The sequence below is a fragment of the Oncorhynchus kisutch genome, unplaced genomic scaffold (assembly GCF_002021735.2).
Source record: "Oncorhynchus kisutch isolate 150728-3 unplaced genomic scaffold, Okis_V2 Okis09a-Okis19a_hom, whole genome shotgun sequence".
NCBI lineage: Eukaryota > Metazoa > Chordata > Actinopteri > Salmoniformes > Salmonidae > Oncorhynchus > Oncorhynchus kisutch.
Window position 1 is genome coordinate 16,491,096 of NW_022261985.1, and position 24,740 is coordinate 16,515,835.

At 45.7% G+C, this 24,740-nt stretch overlaps 1 protein-coding gene across 1 annotated transcript in view; it reads right to left on the bottom strand.

Moving 5' to 3' along the window:
* Positions 1-24,740, bottom strand: part of LOC109886895 (serine/threonine-protein kinase TBK1) — a 68,043-nt gene that overhangs the window by 30,484 nt on the left and 12,819 nt on the right. Inside the window, exons 4-14 of the mRNA XM_031815264.1 lie at positions 19,102-19,231; positions 16,733-16,914; positions 16,133-16,293; positions 12,167-12,277; positions 10,693-10,872; positions 6,771-6,967; positions 5,036-5,094; positions 2,667-2,758; positions 2,169-2,270; positions 1,108-1,189; positions 712-830 (exon numbers count right to left, since the gene is read on the bottom strand). Coding sequence (XP_031671124.1) covers positions 712-830; positions 1,108-1,189; positions 2,169-2,270; positions 2,667-2,758; positions 5,036-5,094; positions 6,771-6,967; positions 10,693-10,872; positions 12,167-12,277; positions 16,133-16,293; positions 16,733-16,914; positions 19,102-19,231 — 1,415 coding nt within the window. The remainder of the gene's footprint in view (positions 1-711; positions 831-1,107; positions 1,190-2,168; positions 2,271-2,666; positions 2,759-5,035; positions 5,095-6,770; positions 6,968-10,692; positions 10,873-12,166; positions 12,278-16,132; positions 16,294-16,732; positions 16,915-19,101; positions 19,232-24,740) is intronic.

Sequence of the window (24,740 nt, forward strand, 5' to 3'; positions counted from 1 at the left end):
TAGCACGCCACTAGCACCACTACTAGCACGCCACTAGCACCACTACTAGCACGCCACTAGCACACCACTAGCACGCCACTAGCACCACCACTAGCACCACCACTAGCACCACCACTAGCACCGCCACTAGCACGCCACTAGCACCGCCACTAGCACGCCACTAGCACCACCACTAGCACGCCACTAGCACCACCACTAGCACGCCACTAGCACCACTACTAGCACGCCACTAGCACCACTACTAGCACGCCACTAGCACACCACTAGCACGCCACTAGCACGCCATTAGCACGCCATTAGCACCACCACTAGCACGCCACTAGCACCACCACTAGCACGCCACTAGCACCACCACTAGCACGCCACTAGCACCACCACTAGCACGCCACTAGCACCACCACTAGCACCACCACTAGCACGCCACTAGCACCACCACTAGCACGCCACTAGCACCACCACTAGCACGCCACTAGCACCACCACTAGCACGCCACTAGCACGCCACTAGCACGCCACTAGCACGCCACTAGCGCTCCGCGTGAATGTTCCCGGAAATAGAAACACAATTGTAGCTAACTCGCGGCATCCCAGTGACGTCCCAGAATAAGGCGACAATAATAAAATGACCAAAAGAGTTCGGTCGGCTTTGTGTTTTCATTTTTACAACAGATTATTTGTATCGTCACAGCCCTAAAACACACTCGTTACTTACTTCCTGTCTTCGGGGTGTGTTCCAGCTTGAGTCCAGCTGTCCGTCAGAACACCACCTGACAGGAACTTACTCTTGATGTCCTGAACCGTCTGCTCCATGGGGACTAAGGAGTTAGAGATCTGCACAGAGAGACAACCAATCAACCACAGCCCTGGGGGAGGCTGAGAGACAACCAATCAACCACAGCCCTGGGGGAGGCTGAGAGACAACCAATCAACCACAGCCCTGGGGGAGGCTGAGAGACAACCAATCAACAGCAGCTCCAGAGATGGGAGGCTGACTGAGAAGATAGAGGCTGAATAGAGGCTGAGTGATAGGTTAAGGGGCGGGGCCAGAGGGAACAGAGGCTGAGTGATAGGTTAAGGGGCGGGGCCAGAGGGAACAGCAGGTACTTACAAGGACTATTTTCTTCCTCATGTCTGAGATCTCATCGTATTCTGACGACGACAACATATTGGCCTGCATTAACACCTCGTACCTGGGAGAGGAGACAACAACATATTGGCCTGCATTAACACCTCGTACCTGTGAGAGGAGACAACAACATATTGGCCTGCATTAACACCTCGTACCTGGGAGAGGAGACAACAACATATTGGCCTGCATTAACACCTCGTACCTGTGAGAGGAGACAACAACATATTGGCCTGCATTAACACCTCGTACCTGGGAGAGGAGACAACAACATATTGGCCTGCATTAACACCTCGTACCTGGGAGAGGAGACAACAACATATTGGCCTGCATTAACACCTCGTACCTGGGAGAGGAGACAACAACATATTGGCCTGCATTAACACCTCGTACCTGTGAGAGGAGACAACATATTGGCCTCCATTAACACCTCGTACCTGGGAGAGGAGACAACAACATATTGGCCTGCATTAACACCTCGTACCTGTGAGAGGAGACAACAACATATTGGCCTGCATTAACACCTCGTACCTGTGAGAGGAGACAACATATTGGCCTCCATTAACACCTCGTACCTGGGAGAGGAGACAACAACATATTGGCCTGCATTAACACCTCGTACCTGTGAGAGGAGACAACATATTGGCCTGCATTAACACCTCGTACCTGGGAGAGGAGACAACAACATATTGGCCTGTATTAACACCTCGTACCTGGGAGAGGAGACAACAACATATTGGCCTACAGTAACACCTCGTACCTGGGAGAGGAGACAACAACATATTGGCCTGCATTAACACCTCGTACCTGGGAGAGGAGACAACAACATATTGGCCTGCATTAACACCTCGTACCTGGGAGAGGAGACAACAACATATTGGCCTGCATTAACACCTCGTACCTGGGAGAGGAGACAACATATTGGCCTGCAGTAACACCTCGTACCTGGGAGAGGAGACAACAACAACAACACCTCCTGCTGGTTCTATCCTCTGAGGAGCTGGAGGGGAAAAGTGTCTCAACAAATCAAAGTGTGTACTCACAGCTGCTCTGTCCTCTCCAGGATCTGAGCGCAGTAGTGACAGACGTGGATGACCTCTGACTTCTTATGTACCATCTCGCTGTAGTCCTCCTTCATCAACTCACTGAGACAGAGACACATTGTTCAATTAATTTGATAGCAGATCAAATGTAGCACCAACATACACAGACCCGTTGACAAAAGTTACATTGATTTCTACAGAACACCAGCTGAACAGTGTACCAGTTGACAGAGGGGTATACCAGGTGAACAGTGAACCAGTTGACAGAGGGGTATACCAGGTGAACAGTGTACCAGTTGACAGAATGGGTATACCAGGTGAACAGTGTACCAGTTGAGGGGTATACCAGGTGAACAGTGTACCAGTTGAGGGGTATACCAGGTGAACAGTGTACCAGTTGAGGGGTATACCAGGTGAACAGTGTACCAGTTGAGGGGTATACCAGGTGAATGTGCTGGTTGTCTGGTGCATTGTAATGTTTGAGTTAACAGGACTTACATCAGTCCCCTGACTCCCTTCCTGACCAGCTCCTGACAAACCAACAGGGAGTCTGAGGTCTTCCACAGGTGGCCCACGTCTCCTGCAAACGTCTGGACAACGGAGGAAGACATTTTAGGATATTAGAGGCACCACACACTCCATCCACACACAGCTTCTGTTTGGGGGGGGGCATAGGTTAGCAGTGTGGTTAAGTTTAGGATTCAGCTAGTGACCATGCTGCAGAGCTGCCTCCAGAACATGAGTCATCTCAATAAATGGCAACCTGCCCATGTTGAGCTACATGTTGTTTTGTGGCTTTACTCAGGGTGAGAGTCTGACGGACATCTAGCGGGTTTCGGTTACCTTAGTTACCTTGGCATCGCTGGCATAACCTTTACACTGCCTTCACAAAGTATTCAGACCCCTTGAATGTTCCCACATTTTGTTACATTACAGCCTTATTCTATAATGGATTCAAATGTTCTTTACACACAATGCCCCATAATGACATCACAATACCCCATAATGACATCACAATACCCCATAATGACATCACAATACCCCATAATGACATCACAATGCCCCATAATGACATCACAATGCCCCATAATGACATCACAATGCCCCATAATGACAACTCAGAAACAGTTTCTGTTAAAATAAAAAAAACTGAAATATCACATTTACATATTAACATAGTGTTCAGACCCTTTACTCAGTACTTTGTTGAAGTACCTCTGTCAGATTCCAGCCTCGAGGTTTTCTTGGTGTAAATAAGGTTTTGTTTTTTTATTATGTTTTTAAATACATTTTCAAAAATGTCTAAAAACCAGTTATCACTTTGTCATTATGGGGTATTGTGATGTCATTATGGGGTATTGTGATGTCATTATGGGGTATTGTGATGTCATTATGGGGTATTGTGATGTCATTATGGGGTATTGTGATGTCATTATGGGGTATTGTGATGTCATTATGGGGTATTGTGATGTCATTATGGGGTATTGTGATGTCATTATGGGGTATTGTGATGTCATTATGGGGTATTGTGATGTCATTATGGGGTATTGTGATGTCATTATGGGGTATTGTGTAGATTGACGAGGATTTTTATTTATTTAATCATTTTAGAATAAGTAACTGTAGCTGGCATAACCTATAGTTACCTTGGCATAGCTGGCATAACCTATAGTTACCTTGGCATAGCTGGCATAACCTATAGTTACCTTGGCATAGCTGGCATAACCTATAGTTACCTTGGCATAGCTGGCATAACCTATAGTTACCTTGGCATAGCTGGCATAACCTATAGTTACCTTGGCATAGCTGGCATAACCTATAGTTACCTTGGCATAGCTGGCATAACCTATAGTTACCTTGGCATAGCTGGCATAACCTATAGTTACCTTGGCATAGCTGGCATAACCTATAGTTACCTTGGCATAGCTGGCATAATATATAGCATAACATATAGCATAACATATAGCATAACCTATAGTTACCTTGGCATAGCTGGCATAACATATAGTTACCTTGGCATAGCTGGCATAACCTATAGTTACCTTGGCATAGCTGGCATAACCTATAGTTACCTTGGCATAGCTGGCATAACCTATAGTTACCTTGGCATAGCTGGCATAATATATAGCATAACATATAGCATAACATATAGCATAACCTATAGTTACCTTGGCATAGCTGGCATAACATATAGTTACCTTGGCATAGCTGGCATAACCTATAGTTACCTTGGCATAGCTGGCATAACCTATAGTTACCTTGGCATAGCTGGCATAACCTATAGTTACCTTGGCATAGCTGGCATAACCTATAGTTACCTTGGCATAGCTGGCATAACCTATAGTTACCTTGGCATAGCTGGCATAACCTATAGTTACCTTGGCATAGCTGGCATAACCTATAGTTACCTTGGCATAGCTGGCATAACCTATAGTTACCTTGGCATAGCTGGCATAATATATAGCATAACATATAGCATAACATATAGTTACCTTGGCATAGCTGGCATAACATATAGTTACCTTGGCATAGCTGGCATAATATATAGCATATTATATAGTTACCTTGGCATAACATATAGCATAACATATAGTTACCTTGGCATAGCTGGCATAATATATAGCATAACATATAGCATAACCTATAGTTACCTTGGCATAGCTGGCATAATATATAGCATAACATATAGCATAACATATAGCATAATATATAGTTACCTTGGCATAGCTGGCATAATATATAGCATATTATATAGTTACCTTGGCATAACATATAGCATAACATATAGTTACCTTGGCATAGCTGGCATAACATATAGCATAATATATAGTTACCTTGGCATAACATATAGCATAATATATATTTACCTTGGCATAGCTGGCATCCAGGTCCAGATCGTAGCGAGGCTGGACTTTAGGAGGACTCGCTGTGGAGATCAATAGAGAGACTGAGGTTAACAGACAGACAGATAGAGACTGAGGTCTGTTAACCTCAGTCTCCGTCTGCCCGTTAACCTCAGTCTCCGTCTGCCCGTTAACCTCAGTCTCCGTCTGCCCGTTAACCTCAGTCTCCGTCTGCCCGTTAACCTCAGTCTCCGTCTGCCCGTTAACCTCAGTCTCCGTCTGCCCGTTAACCTCAGTCTCCGTCTGCCCGTTAACCTCAGTCTCCGTCTGCCCGTTAACCTCAGTCTCCGTCTGCCCGTTAACCTCAGTCTCCGTCTGCCCGTTAACCTCAGTCTCCGTCTGCCCGTTAACCTCAGTCTCCGTCTGCCCGTTAACCTCAGTCTCCGTCTGCCCGTTAACCTCAGTCTCCGTCTGCCCGTTAACCTCAGTCTCCGTCTGCCCGTTAACCTCAGTCTCCGTCTGCCCGTTAACCTCAGTCTCCGTCTGCCCGTTAACCTCAGTCTCCGTCGGCCCGTTAACCTCAGTCTCCGTCGGCCCGTTAACCTCAGTCTCCGTCGGCCCGTTAACCTCAGTCTCCGTCTGTCGTTAACCCCCTGGAAATAATTTCATCAGACCCTAATCTGTGGATTTCACATGACTTGGAATACAGACATGCATCTGTTGGTCACAGATACCTTACAAAACCAGTCAGTATCTGGTGTGATCAGAAAACCAGTCAGTATCTGGTGTGTTCAGAAAACCAGTCAGTATCTGGTGTGATCAGAAAACCAGTCAGTATCTGGTGTGACCACCATTTGCCTCATGCAGCGTGACACGTCTCCTTCGCATTGAGTTGATCAGGATGTTGATTATGGCCTGTGGAATGTTGTCCCACTCCTCTTCAATGGCTGTGTGAAGTTGCTGGATGTTGTCAGGAACTGGAACACGCTGTCGTACACGTCGATCCAGAGCATCCCAAACATGCTCAATGGGGTGACATGTTTAATGAGTATGCAGGCCATGGAAGAACTGGGACATTTTCAGCTTCCTGGAATTGTGTACAGATCCTTGAGACGTGCATTATCATGCTGAAACATGAGGTGATGGCGCCAGATGTCGTCACGGTATCTCTGTGCATTCAAATTGCCATCAATAAAATGTAACTGTGTTGGTTGTTCATAGCTTATGCCTGCCCATTACCATAACCCCATCATGGGGCACTCTGTTCACAACGCCGTCTGCCCCGGTAGTTTAAACTGGGATTCGTCCGTGAAGAGCTTTAACCCCATCATGGGGCACTCTGTTCACAACGCCGTCTGCCCTGGTAGTTTAACCCGGGATTCGTCCGTGAAGAGCTTTAACCCCATCATGGGGCACGCTGTTCACAACGCCGTCTGCCCCGGTAGTTTAACCCGGGATTCGTCCGTGAAGAGCTTCTCAAGCGTGTCAGTGGACATCGAAGGGAAGCGTTTTCCCAACGAAGTCGATTACGACCCTGTCAGGTCAATTATCTTGTCAAAGGAGAAATGTAACGTAACGGGGATGTAAACAAATTCGTTCCCAGAACGTGAGAGAAATCATCTTTCTGTGCGTACGGAACATTTCAGGGATCTTTCATTTCAGCTGATGAAAACATGGCACCAACACTTCGCATGTTGTCTGTATTTGTGTTCAGTGTAAATCCCATTTCCACATCGATGCTAATAATTAAGAATCTTACGGTCCTCGAAGATGAGCCCCACTGTAGCTACGGACTCTCTGCTGAGCAGCATGATGGGATTGTCTCTGGAGGTCCGTGGGAAGGTCTGGGCTTGGCGGTTGGGCTCAAGCTGTAGGCGTCGCCCCTCGTACAGTAGCTCCTGGTTGTGGACCGGGATACTGCACCGACGAGACAACAGCTCCTGGAAGAGAGTCGCCCTGGGGAGAGAGGTCAGAGGTTAAGGGTCAGCCTCTATCTCTCTGAGCAGTTTACAGAGAAAAGTAATAATTCTGTGTGTATGGTCAGTGTTTTTTTTGGTCCTATTTGTCCTATCGGACATCCTCGGAGAGGAGGATCACAACCAGAGTCTGTCATTATCAACGGTGACCTTAAAGTTTGGCACACCTGTATTTGGGGAGGATCTCCCATTCTTCTCTGCAGATACTGTCAGGTTGGGTGGGGAGCGTCGCTGCACAGCTATTTTCAGGTCTCTCCAGAGTTGTTCGATCGGGTTCAAGTCCGGGCTCTGGCTGGGCCACTCAGGGACATTCAAAGATTTGTCCCGAAGCCACTCCAGCGTTGTCTTGGATGTGTAATTAGGGTCGTTGTCCTGTTGGACGGTGAACCTTCGCCCCAGTCTGAGGTCCTGAGTGCTCTGGAGCAGGTTTTCATCTCTGTACTTTGCTACGCCAGTCCCTGCCGCTGAAAAACATCCCACAGCATAATGCTGCCACCACCATGCTTCACTGTAGGGATGGTGCCCCCACCACCATGCTTCACTGTAGGGATGGTGCCGCCACCACCATGCTTCACTGTAGGGATGGTGCCGCCACCACCATGCTTCACTGTAGGGATGGTGCCGCCACCACCATGCTTCACTGTAGGGATGGTGCCGCCACCACCATGCTTCACTGTAGGGATGGTGCCGCCACCACCATGCTTCACTGTAGGGATGGTGCCACCACCACCATGCTTCACTGTAGGGAGGTTGCCGCCACCACCATGCTTCACTGTAGGGATGGTGCCGCCACCACCATGCTTCACTGTAGGGATGGTGCCACCATGCTTCACTGTAGGGATGGTGCCGCCACCACCATGCTTCACTGTAGGTTTCCTCCAGACGTGACGACGCTTGGCATTCAGGCCAAGAGTACAAACTTGGTTTCATCACACCAGAGAATCTTGTTTCTCCTGGTCTGAGTCTCTTTAGGTGCCTTTTGTCAAACTCCAAGCGGGCTGTCATGTGTCTTTTATTGAGGAGTGGCTTCCGTCTCCCCACTCTACCATAAAGGCCTGATTGGTGGAGTGCTGCAGAGACGGTTGTCTTGAATGTGCTAAAATAACTAAAAACACATTTTTGCTTTGTCATTATGGGGTATTGTGATGTCATTATGGGGTATTGTGATGTTATTATGGGGTATTGTGATGTCATTATGGGGTATTGTGATGTCATTATGGGGTATTGTGTGTAGATTGATGAGGGGGGAAAAATAATTGTATACATTTTAGAATAAGGCTGTAACGTATTGTACTGGTGGATGTAGATGTAGTGGAGACTCAGGTATTGTACTGGTGGATGTAGATGTAGTGGAGACTCACGTATTGTACTGGTGGATGTAGATGTAGTGGAGACTCACGTATTGTACTGGTGGATGTAGATGTAGTGGAGACTCAGGTATTGTACTGGTGGATGTAGATGTAGTGGAGACTCAGGTATTGTACTGGTGGAAGTAGATGTAGTGGAGACTCACGTATTGTACTGGTGGATGTAGATGTAGTGGAGACTCACGTATTGTACTGGTGGATGTAGATGTAGTGTAGACTCACGTATTGTACTGGTGGATGTAGATGTAGTGTAGACTCAGGTATTGTACTGGTGGATGTAGATGTAGTGGAGACTCAGGTATTGTACTGGTGGATGTAGATGTAGTGGAGACTCAGGTATTGTACTGGTGGATGTAGATGTAGTGGAGACTCACGTATTGTACTGGTGGATGTAGATGTAGTGGAGACTCACGTATTGTACTGGTGGATGTAGATGTAGTGGAGACTCAGGTATTGTACTGGTGGATGTAGATGTAGTGGAGACTCAGGTATTGTACTGGTGGATGTAGATGTAGTGGAGACTCAGGTATTGTACTGGTGGATGTAGGTGTAGTGGAGACTCACGTATTGTACTGGTGGATGTAGATGTAGTGGAGACTCACGTATTGTACTGGTGGATGTAGATGTAGTGGAGACTCACATATTGTACTGGTGGATGTAGATGTAGTGGAGACTCACGTATTGTACTGGTGGATGTAGATGTAGTGGAGACTCACGTATTGTACTGGTGGATGTAGATGTAGTGGAGACTCACGTATTGTACTGGTGGATGTAGATGTAGTGGAGACTCACGTATTGTACTGGTGTAGAGACTCACGTATTGTACTGGTGGATGTAGATGTAGTGGAGACTCAGGTATTGTACTGGTGTAGAGACTCACATATTGTACTGGTGTAGAGACTCACGTATTGTACTGGTGGATGTAGATGTAGTGGAGACTCAGGTATTGTACTGGTGTAGACTCACGTATTGTACTGGTGTAGAGACTCACGTATTGTACTGGTGGATGTAGATGTAGTGGAGACTCAGGTATTGTACTGGTGTAGAGACTCACGTATTGTACTGGTGGATGTAGATGTAGTGGAGACTCACGTATTGTACTGGTGTAGAGACTCACGTATTGTACTGGTGTAGAGACTCACGTATTGTACTGGTGGATGTAGATGTAGTGGAGACTCACGTATTGTACTGGTGGATGTAGATGTAGTGGAGACTCAGGTATTGTACTGGTGTAGAGACTCACGTATTGTACTGGTGGATGTAGATGTAGTGGAGACTCACATATTGTACTGGTGTAGAGACTCACGTATTGTACTGGTGGACGTAGATGTAGTGGAGACTCACGTATTGTACTGGTGTAGAGACTCACGTATTGTACTGGTGGATGTAGATGTAGTGGAGACTCACGTATTGTACTGGTGGATGTAGATGTAGTAGTGGAGACTCACATATTGTACTGGTGGAGAGACTCACGTATTATACTGGTGGATGTAGATGTAGTGGAGACTCAGGTATTGTACTGGTGTAGAGACTCACGTATTGTACTGGTGTAGAGACTCACGTATTGTACTGGTGGATGTAGATGTAGTGCAGACTCACATATTGTACTGGTGGATGTAGATGTAGTGGAGACTCAGGTATTGTACTGGTGTAGAGACTCACGTATTGTACTGGTGTAGACTCACGTATTGTACTGGTGGATGTAGATGTAGTGGAGACTCACGTATTGTACTGGTGTAGAGACTCACGTATTGTACTGGTGGATGTAGATGTAGTGGAGACTCACGTATTGTACTGGTGGATGTAGATGTAGTAGTGGAGACTCACATATTGTACTGGTGGAGAGACTCACGTATTATACTGGTGGGTGTAGATGTAGTGGAGACTCACGTATTGTACTGGTGGATGTAGATGTAGTAGTGGAGACTCACATATTGTACTGGTGGAGAGACTCATGTATTATACTGGTGGATGTAGATGTAGTGGAGACTCACGTATTGTACTGGTGGATGTAGATGTAGTGGAGACTCACATATTGTACTGGTGGAGAGACTCACGTATTGTACTGGTGGATGTAGATGTAGTGGAGACTCACGTATTGTACTGGTGGATGTAGATGTAGTGGAGACTCACATATTGTACTGGTGGAGAGACTCACGTATTGTACTGGTGGATGTAGATGTAGTGGAGACTCACGTATTGTACTGGTGGATGTAGATGTAGTGGAGACTCACGTATTGTACTGGTGGATGTAGATGTAGTGGAGACTCACGTATTGTACTGGTGGATGTAGATGTAGTAGTGGAGACTCACGTATTGTACTGGTGGAGAGACTTACGTATTGTACTGGTGGATGTAGATGTAGTGGAGAGTAGCCTGCTGTAGACTGAAGACCAACACCACGGTACGATGCAGGATATCACTGGTCTCAGCAAAGAACTGGTCAAAGCCCCAACACTTCTCCTGGTCAGCCTCCAAGATGTTGGCTAGGACTGGGGTCAGCAAGCTCTGGAGTCCCCTGGAGGAGAGAGAGAGGTCAGAGGGTAGTCAGCCTCCAAGATGTTGGCTAGGACTGGGGTCAGCAAGCTCTGGAGTCCCCTGGAGGAGAGAGAGAGGTCAGAGGGTAGTCAGCCTCCAAGATGTTGGCTAGGACTGGGGTCAGCAAGCTCTGGAGTCCCCTGGAGGAGAGAGAGAGGTCAGAGGGTAGTCAGCCTCCAAGATGTTGGCTAGGACTGGGGTCAGCAAGCTCTGGAGTCCCCTGGAGGAGAGAGAGAGGTCAGAGGGTAGTCAGCCTCCAAGATGTTGGCTAGGACTGGGGTCAGCAAGCTCTGGAGTCCCCTGGAGGAGAGAGAGAGGTCAGAGGGTAGTCAGCCTCCAAGATGTTGGCTAGGACTGGGGTCAGCAAGCTCTGGAGGCCCCTGGAGGAGAGAGAGAGGTCAGCCTCCAAGATGTTGGCTAGGACTGGGGTCAGCAAGCTCTGGAGGCCCCTGGAGGAGAGAGAGAGGTCAGCCTCCAAGATGTTGGCTAGGACTGGGGTCAGCAAGCTCTGGAGGCCCCTGGAGGAGAGAGAGAGAGGTCAGAGGTCAGCCTCCAAGATGTTGGCTAGGACTGGGGTCAGCAAGCTCTGGAGGCCCCTGGAGGAGAGAGAGAGGTCAGAGGGTAGTCAGCCTCCAAGATGTTGGCTAGGACTGGGGTCAGCAAGCTCTGGAGTCCCCTGGAGGAGAGAGAAGAGGTCAGAGGGTAGTCAGCCTCCAAGATGTTGGCTAGGACTGGGGTCAGCAAGCTCTGGAGACCCTGGAGGAGAGAGAGAGGTCAGCCTCCAAGATGTTGGCTAGGACTGGGGTCAGCAAGCTCTGGAGGCCCCTGGAGGAGAGAGAGAGGTCAGAGGGTAGTCAGCCTCCAATATGTTGGCTAGGACTGGGGTCAGCAAGCTCTGGAGTCCCCTGGAGGAGAGAGAGAGGTCAGAGGGTAGTCAGCCTCCAAGATGTTGGCTAGGACTGGGGTCAGCAAGCTCTGGAGGCCCCTGGAGGAGAGAGAGAGGTCGGCCTCCAAGATGTTGGCTAGGACTGGGGTCAGCAAGCTCTGGAGGCCCCTGGAGGAGAGAGAGAGGTCAGAGGTTAAAGGTCAGCCTCCAAGATGTTGGCTAGGACTAGGGTCAGCAAGCTCTGGAGGCCCATGGAGGAGAGAGAGGTCAGGGGGTTAGAGGTCAGGTGATTAGAGGTCAGGTAATTTACTAGTTTTAATGGACCAGAGGACCTACTTGGAGGAGCTGCAGTAGCCAGGGACAGTCAGGGGTAGACTAGAGTACGTACTTGGACAGGTTGCAGGAGACAGGCATCTCTGTGCTCCACTCAATCTTCCCGTTCTCAAACTTCTGCTGCCCAGAGACGGTTCCTGATGGCTTCTCTGTGATGATTTTATACCTGATGGGAGACAGGACAACAACGTCACTATACAAAACCTTCAGTCACCGAGACAAACATCTCATCTCATTTTACAGATGCTGTCACACCTATCCAAAGGACTTCAAGGAGCCACTCCTCTCCCATTTGTGCTTTATTGGACAGGACACGGGCCCAGAGGAAAGAGACAGGTCCTGAAACAGGACACGGGCCCAGAGGAAAGAGACAGGTCCTGAAACAGGACACGGGCCCAGAGGAAAGAGACAGGTCCTGAAACAGGACACGGGCCCAGAGGAAAGAGACAGGTCCTGAAACAGGACACGGGCCCAGAGGAAAGAGACAGGTTCTGAAACAGGACACGGGCCCAGAGGAAAGAGACAGGTCCTGAAACAGGACACGGGCCCAGAGGAAAGAGACAGGTCCTGAAACAGGACACGGGCCCAGAGGAAAGAGACAGGTCCTGAAACAGGACAAGGGCCCAGAGGAAAGAGACAGGTCCTGAAACAGGACACGGGCCCAGAGGAAAGAGACAGGTCCTGAAACAGGACACGGGCCCAGAGGAAAGAGACAGGTCCTGAAACAGGACACGGGCCCAGAGGAAAGAGACAGGTCCTGAAACAGGACACGGGCCCAGAGGAAAGAGACAGGTCCTGAAACAGGACACGGGCCCAGAGGAAAGAGACAGGTCCTGAAACAGCAGTGGGCTGATCTGAGCCCCTGCTGCAGCGGTAGCTATATACAGTACATTCAGAAACTATTCCGACCTCTTGACTTCTTCCACATTTTGTTACGTTACAGCCTAATTCTAAAATGGATTAAATCGTTTTTTCCCCCCTCTTCAATCTACACACAATACCTCATAATGACATCACAATACCTCATAATGACATCACAATACGCCATAATGACATCACAATAGCTCATAATGACAAAGCAAACACAGGTTTTTTTTTGTTGTTGTAAGTATTGAGACCCTTAATTCAGTACTTTGTTGAAGCACCTTTGGTAGTGATTACACCCTCTAGTCTTATTGGGGTCTGACGCTACAAGCTTGGCACACCTGTATTTGGGGAGTTTCTCCCATTCTTCTCTGCAGATACTCTCAAGCTCTGTCAGGTTGGATGGGGAGCGTCGCTGCACAGCTATTTTCAGGTCTCTCCAGAGATGTTCGATCTGGTTCAAGTCCGGGCTCTGGCTGGGCCACTCAAGGACACTCAAAGACTCAAGCGTTGTCTTGGATGTGTAATTAGGGTCGTTGTCCTGTTGGACGCTGAACCTTCGCCCCAGTCTGAGGTCCTGAGTGCTCTGGAGCAGGTTTTCATCTCTGTACTTTGCTACACCAGTCCCTGCCGCTGAAAAACATCCCCACAGCATGATGCTGCCACCACCATGCTTCACCGTAGGGATGGTGCCGCCAGCATGCTTCACTTTAGGGATGGTGCCGCCACCATGCTTTACTGTAGGGATGGTGCCGCCACCACCATGCTTCACTGTAGGGATGCTGCCGCCACCATGCTTTACTGTAGGGATGGTGCCCCCACCACCATGCTTCACCGTAGGGATGATGCCGCCACCACCATGCTTCACTGTAGGGATGGTGCCAGGTTTCCTCCAGACGTTACGCTTGGCCTTCAGACCAAACATTTCAATCTTGGTTTCATCAGACCAGAGAACCTTGTTTCTTATGGTCTGAGTGTCCTTTAGGTGCCTTTTGGTAAACTCCAAGCGGGCTGCCAGGTACCTTTTACTGAGGAGTGGCCACTCTACCATAAAGGCCTGATTGGTGGTGTACTGCAGAGATGCTTGTCCTTCTGGAAGGTTCTCCAATTGCCAGAGAGGAACTCTGGAGCTCTGTCAGAGTGACCATTGGGTTCTCAGTCACCTCGTGACCAAGGCCCTTCTCCCGATTGCTCAGTTAGGAAGAGTCTTGGTGGTTCCAAACTTCTTCCATTTAAAAATGGAGGCCACCATGTTCTTGGGGACCTTCAATGCTGCAGAAATGTTTTGGTACCCGTCCCCAGATCTGTACCTCGACACAATCCTGTCTCGGAGCTCTATGGGCAATCCCTTCGACCTCATGGCTTGGTTTCTGCTCCGACATGCACTGTCAACTGTGGGACCTTATATAGACAGGTGTGTGCCATACCAAATCATGTCCAATCGGTTGAATTTACCACAGGTGGACTCCAATCAAGTTATAGAAACATCTCAAGGATGATCAATGGAAACAGGATTTACCTGAGCTCAATTTCGAGTATCACAGCAAAGGGTCTGAATACTTAGTTCTTAGACCACCCTAGGTCAACAGGATGTAGTTCTTAGACCACTAGACCACCCTAGATCACCAGGATGTAGTTCTTAGACCACTAGACCACCCTAGGTCACCAGGATGTAGTTCTTAGACCACTAGACCACCCTAAGTCAACAGGATGTAGTTCTTACACAACCCTAGGTCAACAGGATATAGTTCTTAGACCACCCTAGGTCAACAGGATATAGTTCTTAGACCACCTTAGGTAAACAGGATATAGTTCTTAGACCAACCTACGTCACCAGGATGTAGTTCTTAGACCACCCTAGGTCAACAGGATATAGTTCTTAGACCACCTTAGGTAAACAGGATATAGTTCTTAGACCAACCTACGTCACCAGGATGTAGTTCTTAGACCACCCTAGGTCAACAGGATATAGTTCTTAGACCACCCTAGGTCAACAGGATGTAGTTCTTAGACCATCCTAGGTCAAACGGATATAGTTCTTAGACCACCCTAGGTCAACAGGATATAGTTCTTAGACCACCCTAGGTCAACCGGATGTAGTTCTTAGACCACCCTAGGTCAACCGGATGTAGTTCTTAGACCACCATAGGTCAACCGGATGTAGTTCTTAGACCACCCTAGGTCAACCGTATGTAGTTCTTAGACCACCCTAGGTCAACAGGGTATAGTTCTTACACCACCCTAGGTCAACAGGATATAGTTCTTAGACCACTAGACCACCCTAGGTCAACAGGATGTAGTTCTTAGACCACCCTAGGTCACCAGGATGCAGTTCTTAGACCACCCTAGGTCAACAGGATGTAGTTCTTAGACCACCCTAGGTCAACAGGATATAGTTTTTAGACCACTAGACCACCCTAGGTCAACAGGATATAGTGCTTAGACCATCCTAGGTCAACAGGATATAGTTCTTAGACCAACCTACGTCACCAGGATGTAGTTCTTAGACCACCCTAGGTCAACAGGATATAGTTCTTAGACCACCCTAGGTCAACCGGATGTAGTTCTTAGACCACCCTAGGTCAACCGGATGTAGTTCTTAGACCACCCTAGGTCAACAGGATGTAGTTCTTGGACCACCCTAGGTCAACCGGATGTAGTTCTTAGACCACCCTAGGTCAACCGTATGTAGTTCTTAGACCACCCTAGGTCAACAGGGTATAGTTCTTAGACCACCCTAGGTCAACAGGATGTAGTTCTTAGACCACCCTAGGTCAACAGGATGCAGTTCTTAGACCACTAGACCACCAGGATATAGTTCTTAGACCTCTAGACCACCAGGATGCAGTTCTTAGACCACCCTAGGTCACCAGGATGTAGTTTAGACCACCCTAGACCACCAGGTTATAGTTCTTAGACCGCTAGACCACCAGGAGGCAGTTCTTAGACCTCTAGACCACCAGGATATAGTTCTTAGACCACTAGACCACCAGGAGGCAGTTCTTAGACCTCCAGACCACCAGGAGGCAGTTCTTAGACCTCTAGACCACCAGGAGGCAGTTCTTAGACCTCTAGACCACCAGGAGGCAGTTCTTAGACCTCTAGACCACCAGGAGGCAGTTCTTAGACCTCTAGACCACCAGGAGGCAGTTCTTACATGACTTCCTTGTTCCTGCGTGGTCCTTCGAAGGGTCTGAAGGGGAGGGACCCGGTGGCAGCGTGGAAGAAGGTGACTCCGATGCTCCACAGGTCAACCGTCGCACCATACTTCTTCTGGTGCTCTTTCCTCAGCACTGCACGCTCATACATGTCAGGGTGCTGTTGGAGACACACAGAGAAACACAGAGACACACAGAGAGAGACACACACAGAGAGAGACACACACAGAGAGAGACACACAGAGACACAGAGAGACACACAGAGAGACACACAGAGAGAGACACACACAGAGAGAGAGACACACACAGAGAGAGACACAGAGAGAGACACACACACAGAGAAACACACAGAGAGAGACACACACAGAGAGACACACACAGAGAGACACACACAGAGAGACACACACAGAGAGACACACACAGAGAGACACACACAGACACACACACACACAGAGACACACACACAGAGACACACAGAGAGAGACACATGTCATGTTGAGCTGAAGTCCATAGCAGATTATTCCTTTAGATGAGTAAAGTGTCCTATTGTAGGTGAGAGGTCCAAACGGCAGGTAGAGGTCGGAGGTCAGGAGACTCACCAGATATTCCTCAGTGCCGTAAAGAGAGACAAACTGCTCATCGTCATCTAGTTCTCTGGCTGCTCCGAAATCAGTCAGCTTATAGACGGACCTCCCATCCTCGCCGATGACACGCATGATGTTGCCTGGTTTGATGTCACGGTGCACGATGCCGTACTCTCTGAGATGGTTCATACCGGCTACTGTTAATATACAGGACAGGGTTATTAGTCACATTACCACAGAGCAGCGTTACCACCTCAACCCACAGAGCAGCGTTAGTCATTACCACTTCAACACACAGAGCAGCGTTACCACCTCAACACACAGAGCAGCGTTACAGTCATTACCACCTCAACACACAGAGCAGCGTTAGTCATTACCACCTCAACCCACAGAGCACCGTTACCACCTCAACACACAGAGCAGCATTAGTCATTACCACCTCAACCCACAGAGCAGCATTAGTCATTACCACCTCAACACACAGAGCAGCGTTACAGTCATTACCACCTCAACATACAGAGCAGTGTAAGTCATTACCAACTCAACACACAGAACAGTGTTACAGTCATTACCACCTCAACACACAGAGCAACATTAGTCATTACCACCTCAAAACACAGAGCAGCGTTACAGTCATTACCACCTCAACATACAGAGCAGTGTAAGTCATTACCAACTCAACACACAGAACAGTGTTACAGTCATTACCACCTCAACACACAGAGCAACATTAGTCATTACCACCTCAACCCACAGAGCAGCATTAGTCATTACCACCTCAACACACAGAGCAGCGTTACAGTCATTACCACCTCAACATACAGAGCAGTGTAAGTCATTACCAACTCAACACACAGAACAGTGTTACAGTCATTACCACCTCAACACACAGAGGAGCATTAGTCATTACCACCTCAACCCACAGAGCAGCGTTACCACCTCAACACACAGAGCAGCATTAGTCATTACCGCCTCAACACACAGAGCACCAGTCAACCTGACACTAACATACAGGATCAGAGTTTTGATCAGAGTGGTAGTAGGTAGGGTAAGGTAGGTTTGATCAGTTGATGTTGAGATGAGGTGATAATGGGTAGTTGATGTTTAGACGAGGTGATAATGGGTAGTTGATGGTGAGGTGATAATGGGCAGTTGATGTTGAGATGAGGTGATAATGGGTAGTTGATGGTGAGGTGATAATGGGTAGTTGATGGTGAGGTGATAATGGGTAGTTGATGTTTAGACGAGGTGATAATGGGTAGTTGATGGTGAGGCGATAATGGGCAGTTGATGGTGAGGCGATAATGGGCAGTTGATGGTGAGGTGATAATGGGTAGTTGATGGTGAGGCGATAATGGGTAGTTGATGGTGAGGTGATAATGGGTAGTTGATGGTGAGGCAATAATGGGTAGTTGATGGTGATGTGAGGCGATAATGGGTAGTTGATGGTGAGGCGATAATGGGTAGTTGATGGTGAGGCGATAATGGGTAGTTGATGGTGAGGTGATAATGGGTAGTTGATGGTGAGGTGATATGGGTAGTTGATGTTGAGGTGATAATGGGTAGTTGATGTTGAGGTGATAATGGGTAGTTGATGGTGAGGTGATAATGGGTAGTTGATGGTGAGATGAGGTGATAATGGGTAGTTGATGATGAGGCGATAATGGGTAGTTGATGGTGAGGTGATAATGGGTAGTTGATGGTGAGATGAGGCGATGATGGGTAGTTGATGGTGAGGCGATAATGGGTAGTTGATGGTGAGGTGATAATGGGTAGTTGATGGTGAGGTGATAATGGGTGGTTGATGGTGAGGTGATAATGGGTAGTTAATGGTGAGGTGATAATGGGTAGTTAATGGTGAGGTGATAATGGGTAGTTGATGGTGAGGTGATAATGGGTAGTCGATGGTGAGATGAGGTGATAATGGGTAGTTGGTGGTGAGGTGGTAATGTGTAGTTGATGGTGAGGTGATAATGGGTAGTTGATGGTGAGATGAGGTGATAATGGGTAGTCGATGGTGAGATGAGGTGATAATGGGTAGTTGATGGTGAGATGAGGTGATAATGGGTAGTTGATGTTGAGGTGATAATGGGTAGTTGATGTTGAGGTGATAATGGGTAGTTGATGGTGAGGTGATAATGGGTAGTTGATGGTGAGGTGATAATGGGTCGTTGATGGTGAGACGAGGTGATAAGGTGTGTGTGTGTCTGTAAGAAGTGTGCGTGTGTGTGTGGTGTGGTGTGGTGTAGTATGTGTGTGTGTGTGTGTGTGTGTGTGTGTGGTGTGTGTGGTGTGTGTGTGTGTGTGTGTGTGTGTGTGTGGTGTGTGTGTGTGTGTGTGTGTGTGTGTGTGTGTGTGTGGTGTGTGTGTCCAGTCCTTCTTACCCACGTCCTGTAGCACGATAAGGAACTCATCCTCGGGGAGTCCGTAGGCATTAGAAGACTCCTCCAGCACCGTATACAGACTCCCACAGGGACAATACTCCATCACCAACACCTTGTGGCGGGTGTTGGACTGGGACAGGAAATAACATGTTAGTTAGCACGACTGACACCTCACTGAGACAAACACACACCTGGTCTGATCAACACCTCACTGAGACAAACACACACCTGGTCTGATCAACACCTCACTGAGACAAACACACACCTGGTCAAATCAACACCTCACTGAGACAAACACACACCTGGTCTGATCAACGGTTCCGCTTTCTGTTTCAGAGATACCTCCACTAGGTAGTGTTATTCTACAGATAGTATATACTGATAGAGATACCTCCACTAGGTAGTGTTATTCTACTGATAGTATATACTGATAGAGATACCTCCACTAGGTAGTGTTATTCTACTGATAGAGATACCTCCACTAGGTAGTGTTATTCTACTGATAGAGATACCTCCTCTAGGTAGTGTTATTCTACTGATAGTATATACTGATAGAGATACCTCCACTAGGTAGTGTTATTCTACAGATAGAGATACCTCATCTAGGTAGTGTTATTCTACTGATAGTATATACTGATAGAGATACCTCCTCTAGGTAGTGTTATTCTACTGATAGTATATACTGATAGAGATACCTCCTCTAGGTAGTGTTATTCTACTGATAGAGATACCTCCACTAGGTAGTGTTATTCTACTGATAGAGATACCTCCTCTAGGTAGTGTTATTCTACTGATAGAGATACCTCCTCTAGGTAGTGTTATTCTACAGATAGTATATACTGATAGAGATACCTCCACTAGGTAGTGTTATTCTACAGATAGTATATACTGATAGAGATACCTCCACTAGGTAGTGTTATTCTACTGATAGAGATACCTCCACTAGGTAGTGTTATTCTACTGATAGAGATACCTCCTCTAGGTAGTGTTATTCTACAGATAGTATATACTGATAGAGATACCTCCTGTAGGTAGTGTTATTCTACAGATAGTATATACTGATAGAGATACCTCCTCTAGGTAGTGTTATTCTACTGATAGAGATACCTCCTCTAGGTAGTGTTATTCTACTGATAGAGATACCTCCACTAGGTAGTGTTATTCTACTGATAGAGATACCTCCACTAGGTAGTGTTATTCTACTGATAGAGATACCTCCACTAGGTAGTGTTATTCTACAGATAGTATATACTGATAGAGATACCTCCTCTAGGTAGTGTTATTCTACAGATAGTATATACTGATAGAGATACCTCCTCTAGGTATTGTTATTCTACTGATAGAGATACCTCCACTAGGTAGTGTTATTCTACTGATAGAGATACCTACACTAGGTAGTGTTATTCTACAGATAGTATATACTGATAGAGATACCTCCTCTAGGTAGTGTTATTCTACAGATAGTATATACTGATAGAGATACCTCCTCTAGGTATTGTTATTCTACTGATAGAGATACCTCCTCTAGGTAGTGTTATTCTACAGATAGTATATACTGATAGAGATACCTCCTCTAGGTAGTGTTATTCTACTGATAGAGATACCTCCTCTAGGTAGTGTTATTCTACTGATAGAGATACCTCCTCTAGGTAGTGTTATTCTACTGATAGAGATACCTCCACTAGGTAGTGTTATTCTACTGATAGAGATACCTCCTTTAGGTAGTGTTATTCTACTGATAGAGATACCTCCTTTAGGTAGTGTTATTCTACAGATAGTATATACTGATAGAGATACCTCCTCTAGGTAGTGTTATTCTACAGATAGTAAATACTGATAGAGATACCTCCTCTAGGTAGTGTTATTCTACAGATAGTATATACTGATAGAGATACCTCCTCTAAGTAGTGTTATTCTACAGATAGTATATACTGATAGAGATACCTCCACTAGGTAGTGTTATTCTACTGATAGTATATACTGATAGAGATACCTCCTCTAGGTAGTGTTATTCTACTGATAGAGATACCTCCTCTAGGTAGTGTTATTCTACAGATAGTATATACTGATAGAGATACCTCCACTAGGTAGTGTTATTCTACAGATAGTATATCCTGATAGAGATACCTCCACTAGGTAGTGTTATTCTACTGATAGAGATACCTCCTCTAGGTAGTGTTATTATACTGAAAGAGATACCTCCACTAGGTAGTGTTATTCTACAGATAGTAAATACCGATAGAGATACCTCCACTAGGTAGTGTTATTCTACAGATAGTAAATACCGATAGAGATACCTCCACTAGGTAGTGTTATTCTACAGATAGTAAATACCGACAGAGATACCTCCACTAGGTAGTGTTATTCTACTGATAGAGATACCTCCACTAGGTTGTGTTATTCTACAGATAGTATATACTGATAGAGATACCTCCACTAGGTAGTGTTATTCTACTGATAGAGATACCTCCACTAGGTAGTGTTATTCTACTGATAGAGGTACCTCCACTAGGTAGTGTTATTCTACTGATAGAGATACCTCCACTAGGTAGTGTTATTCTACAGATAGTATATACTGATAGAGATACCTCCACTAGGTAGTGTTATTCTACTGATAGAGATACCTCCTCTAGGTAGTGTTATTCTACTGATAGAGATACCTCCACTAGGTAGTGTTATTCTACTGATAGAGATACCTCCACTAGGTAGTGTTATTCTACTGATAGAGATACCTCCACTAGGTAGTGTTATTCTACTGATAGAGATACCTCCACTAGGTAGTGTTATTCTACTGATAGAAATACCTCCACTAGGTAGTGTTATTCTACAGATAGTATATACTGATAGAGATACCTCCTCTAGGTAGTGTTATTCTACAGATAGTATATACTGATAGAGATACCTCCACTAGGTAGTGTTATTCTACTGATAGAGATACCTCCACTAGGTAGTGTTATTCTACAGATAGAGATACCTCCACTAGGTAGTGTTATTCTACAGATAGTATATACTGATAGAGATACCTCCACTAGGTTGTGTTATTCTACAGATAGTATATACCGATAGAGATACCTCCACTAGGTAGTGTTATTCTACAGATAGTATATACCGATAGAGATACCTCCACTAGGTAGTGTTATTCTACAGATAGAGATACCTCCTCTAGGTAGTGTTATTCTACTGATAGAGATACCTCCACTAGGTAGTGTTATTCTACTGATAGAGATACCTCCTCTAGGTAGTGTTATTCTACTGATAGAGATACCTCCACTAGGTAGTGTTATTCTACAGATAGTATATACTGATAGAGATACCTCCTCTAGGTAGTGTTATTCTACATATAGTATATACTGATAGAGATACCTCCTCTAGGTAGTGTTATTCTACTGATAGAGATACCTCCAATAGGTAGTGTTATTCTACTGATAGAGATACCTCCACTAGGTAGTGTTATTCTACTGATAGAGATACCTCCACTAGGTAGTGTTATTCTACTGATAGAGATACCTCCACTAGGTAGTGTTATTCTACAGATAGTATATACCGATAGAGATACCTCCTCTAGGTAGTGTTATTCTACAGATAGTATATACTGATAGAGATACCTCCTCTAGGTAGTGTTATTCTACAGATCGTATATACTGATAGAGATACCTCCTCTAGGTAGTGTTATTCTACAGATAGAGATACCTCCTCTAGGTAGTGTTATTCTACTGATAGAGATACCTCCTCTAGGTAGTGTTATTCTACAGATAGTATATACTGATAGAGATACCTCCACTAGGTAGTGTTATTCTACAGATAGTATATCCTGATAGAGATACCTCCACTAGGTAGTGTTATTATACTGAAAGAGATACCTCATCTAGGTAGTGTTATTCTACTGATAGAGATACCTCCTCTAGGTAGTGTTATTATACTGAAAGAGATACCTCCACTAGGTAGTGTTATTCTACAGATAGTAAATACCGATAGAGATACCTCCACTAGGTAGTGTTATTCTACAGATAGTAAATACCGATAGAGATACCTCCACTAGGTAGTGTTATTCTACAGATAGTAAATACCGACAGAGATACCTCCACTAGGTAGTGTTATTCTACTGATAGAGATACCTCCACTAGGTAGTGTTATTCTACAGATAGTATATACTGATAGAGATACCTCCACTAGGTAGTGTTATTCTACTGATAGAGATACCTCCACTAGGTTGTGTTATTCTACAGATAGTATATACTGATAGAGATACCTCCACTAGGTAGTGTTATTCTACTGATAGAGATACCTCCACTAGGTAGTGTTATTCTACTGATAGAAATACCTCCACTAGGTAGTGTTATTCTACAGATAGTATATACTGATAGAGATACCTCCACTAGGTAGTGTTATTCTACAGATAGTATATACTGATAGAGATACCTCCACTAGGTAGTGTTATTCTACTGATAGAGATACCTCCTCTAGGTAGTGTTATTCTACTGATAGAGATACCTCCTCTAGGTAGTGTTATTCTACTGATAGAGATACCTCCACTAGGTAGTGTTATTCTACAGATAGAGATACCTCCACTAGGTCGTGTTATTCTACAGATAGTATATACTGATAGAGATACCTCCACTAGGTTGTGTTATTCTACAGATAGTATATACCGATAGAGATACCTCCACTAGGTAGTGTTATTCTACAGATAGTATATACCGATAGAGATACCTCCACTAGGTAGTGTTATTCTACAGATAGAGATACCTCCTCTAGGTAGTGTTATTCTACTGATAGAGATACCTCCACTAGGTAGTGTTATTCTACTGATAGAGATACCTCCACTAGGTAGTGTTATTCTACTGATAGAGATACCTCCTCTAGGTAGTGTTATTCTACTGATAGTATATACTGATAGAGATACCTCCACTAGGTAGTGTTATTCTACTGATAGAGATACCTCCACTAGGTAGTGTTATTCTACTGATAGAGATACCTCCACTAGGTAGTGTTATTCTACTGATAGAGATACCTCCTCTAGGTAGTGTTATTCTACTGATAGTATATACTGATAGAGATACCTCCTCTAGGTAGTGTTATTCTACAGATAGTATATACTGATAGAGATACCTCCTCTAGGTAGTGTTATTCTACTGATAGAGATACCTCCACTAGGTAGTGTTATTCTACTGATAGAGATACCTCCACTAGGTAGTGTTATTCTACTGATAGAGATACCTCCACTAGGTAGTGTTATTCTACAGATAGTATATACTGATAGAGATACCTCCACTAGGTAGTGTTATTCTACTGATAGTATATACTGATAGAGATACCTCCTCTAGGTAGTGTTATTCTACAGATAGTATATACTGATAGAGATACCTCCACTAGGTAGTGTTATTCTACAGATAGTGTATACTGATAGAGATACCTCCTCTAGGTAGTGTTATTCTACTGATAGAGATACCTCCTCTAGGTAGTGTTATTCTACTGATAGAGATACCTCCACTAGGTAGTGTTATTCTACTGATAGAGATACCTCCTCTAGGTAGTGTTATTCTACAGATAGTATATACTGAGAGATACCTCCACTAGGTAGTGTTATTCTACTGATAGAGATACCTCCTCTAGGTAGTGTTATTCTACTGATAGAGATA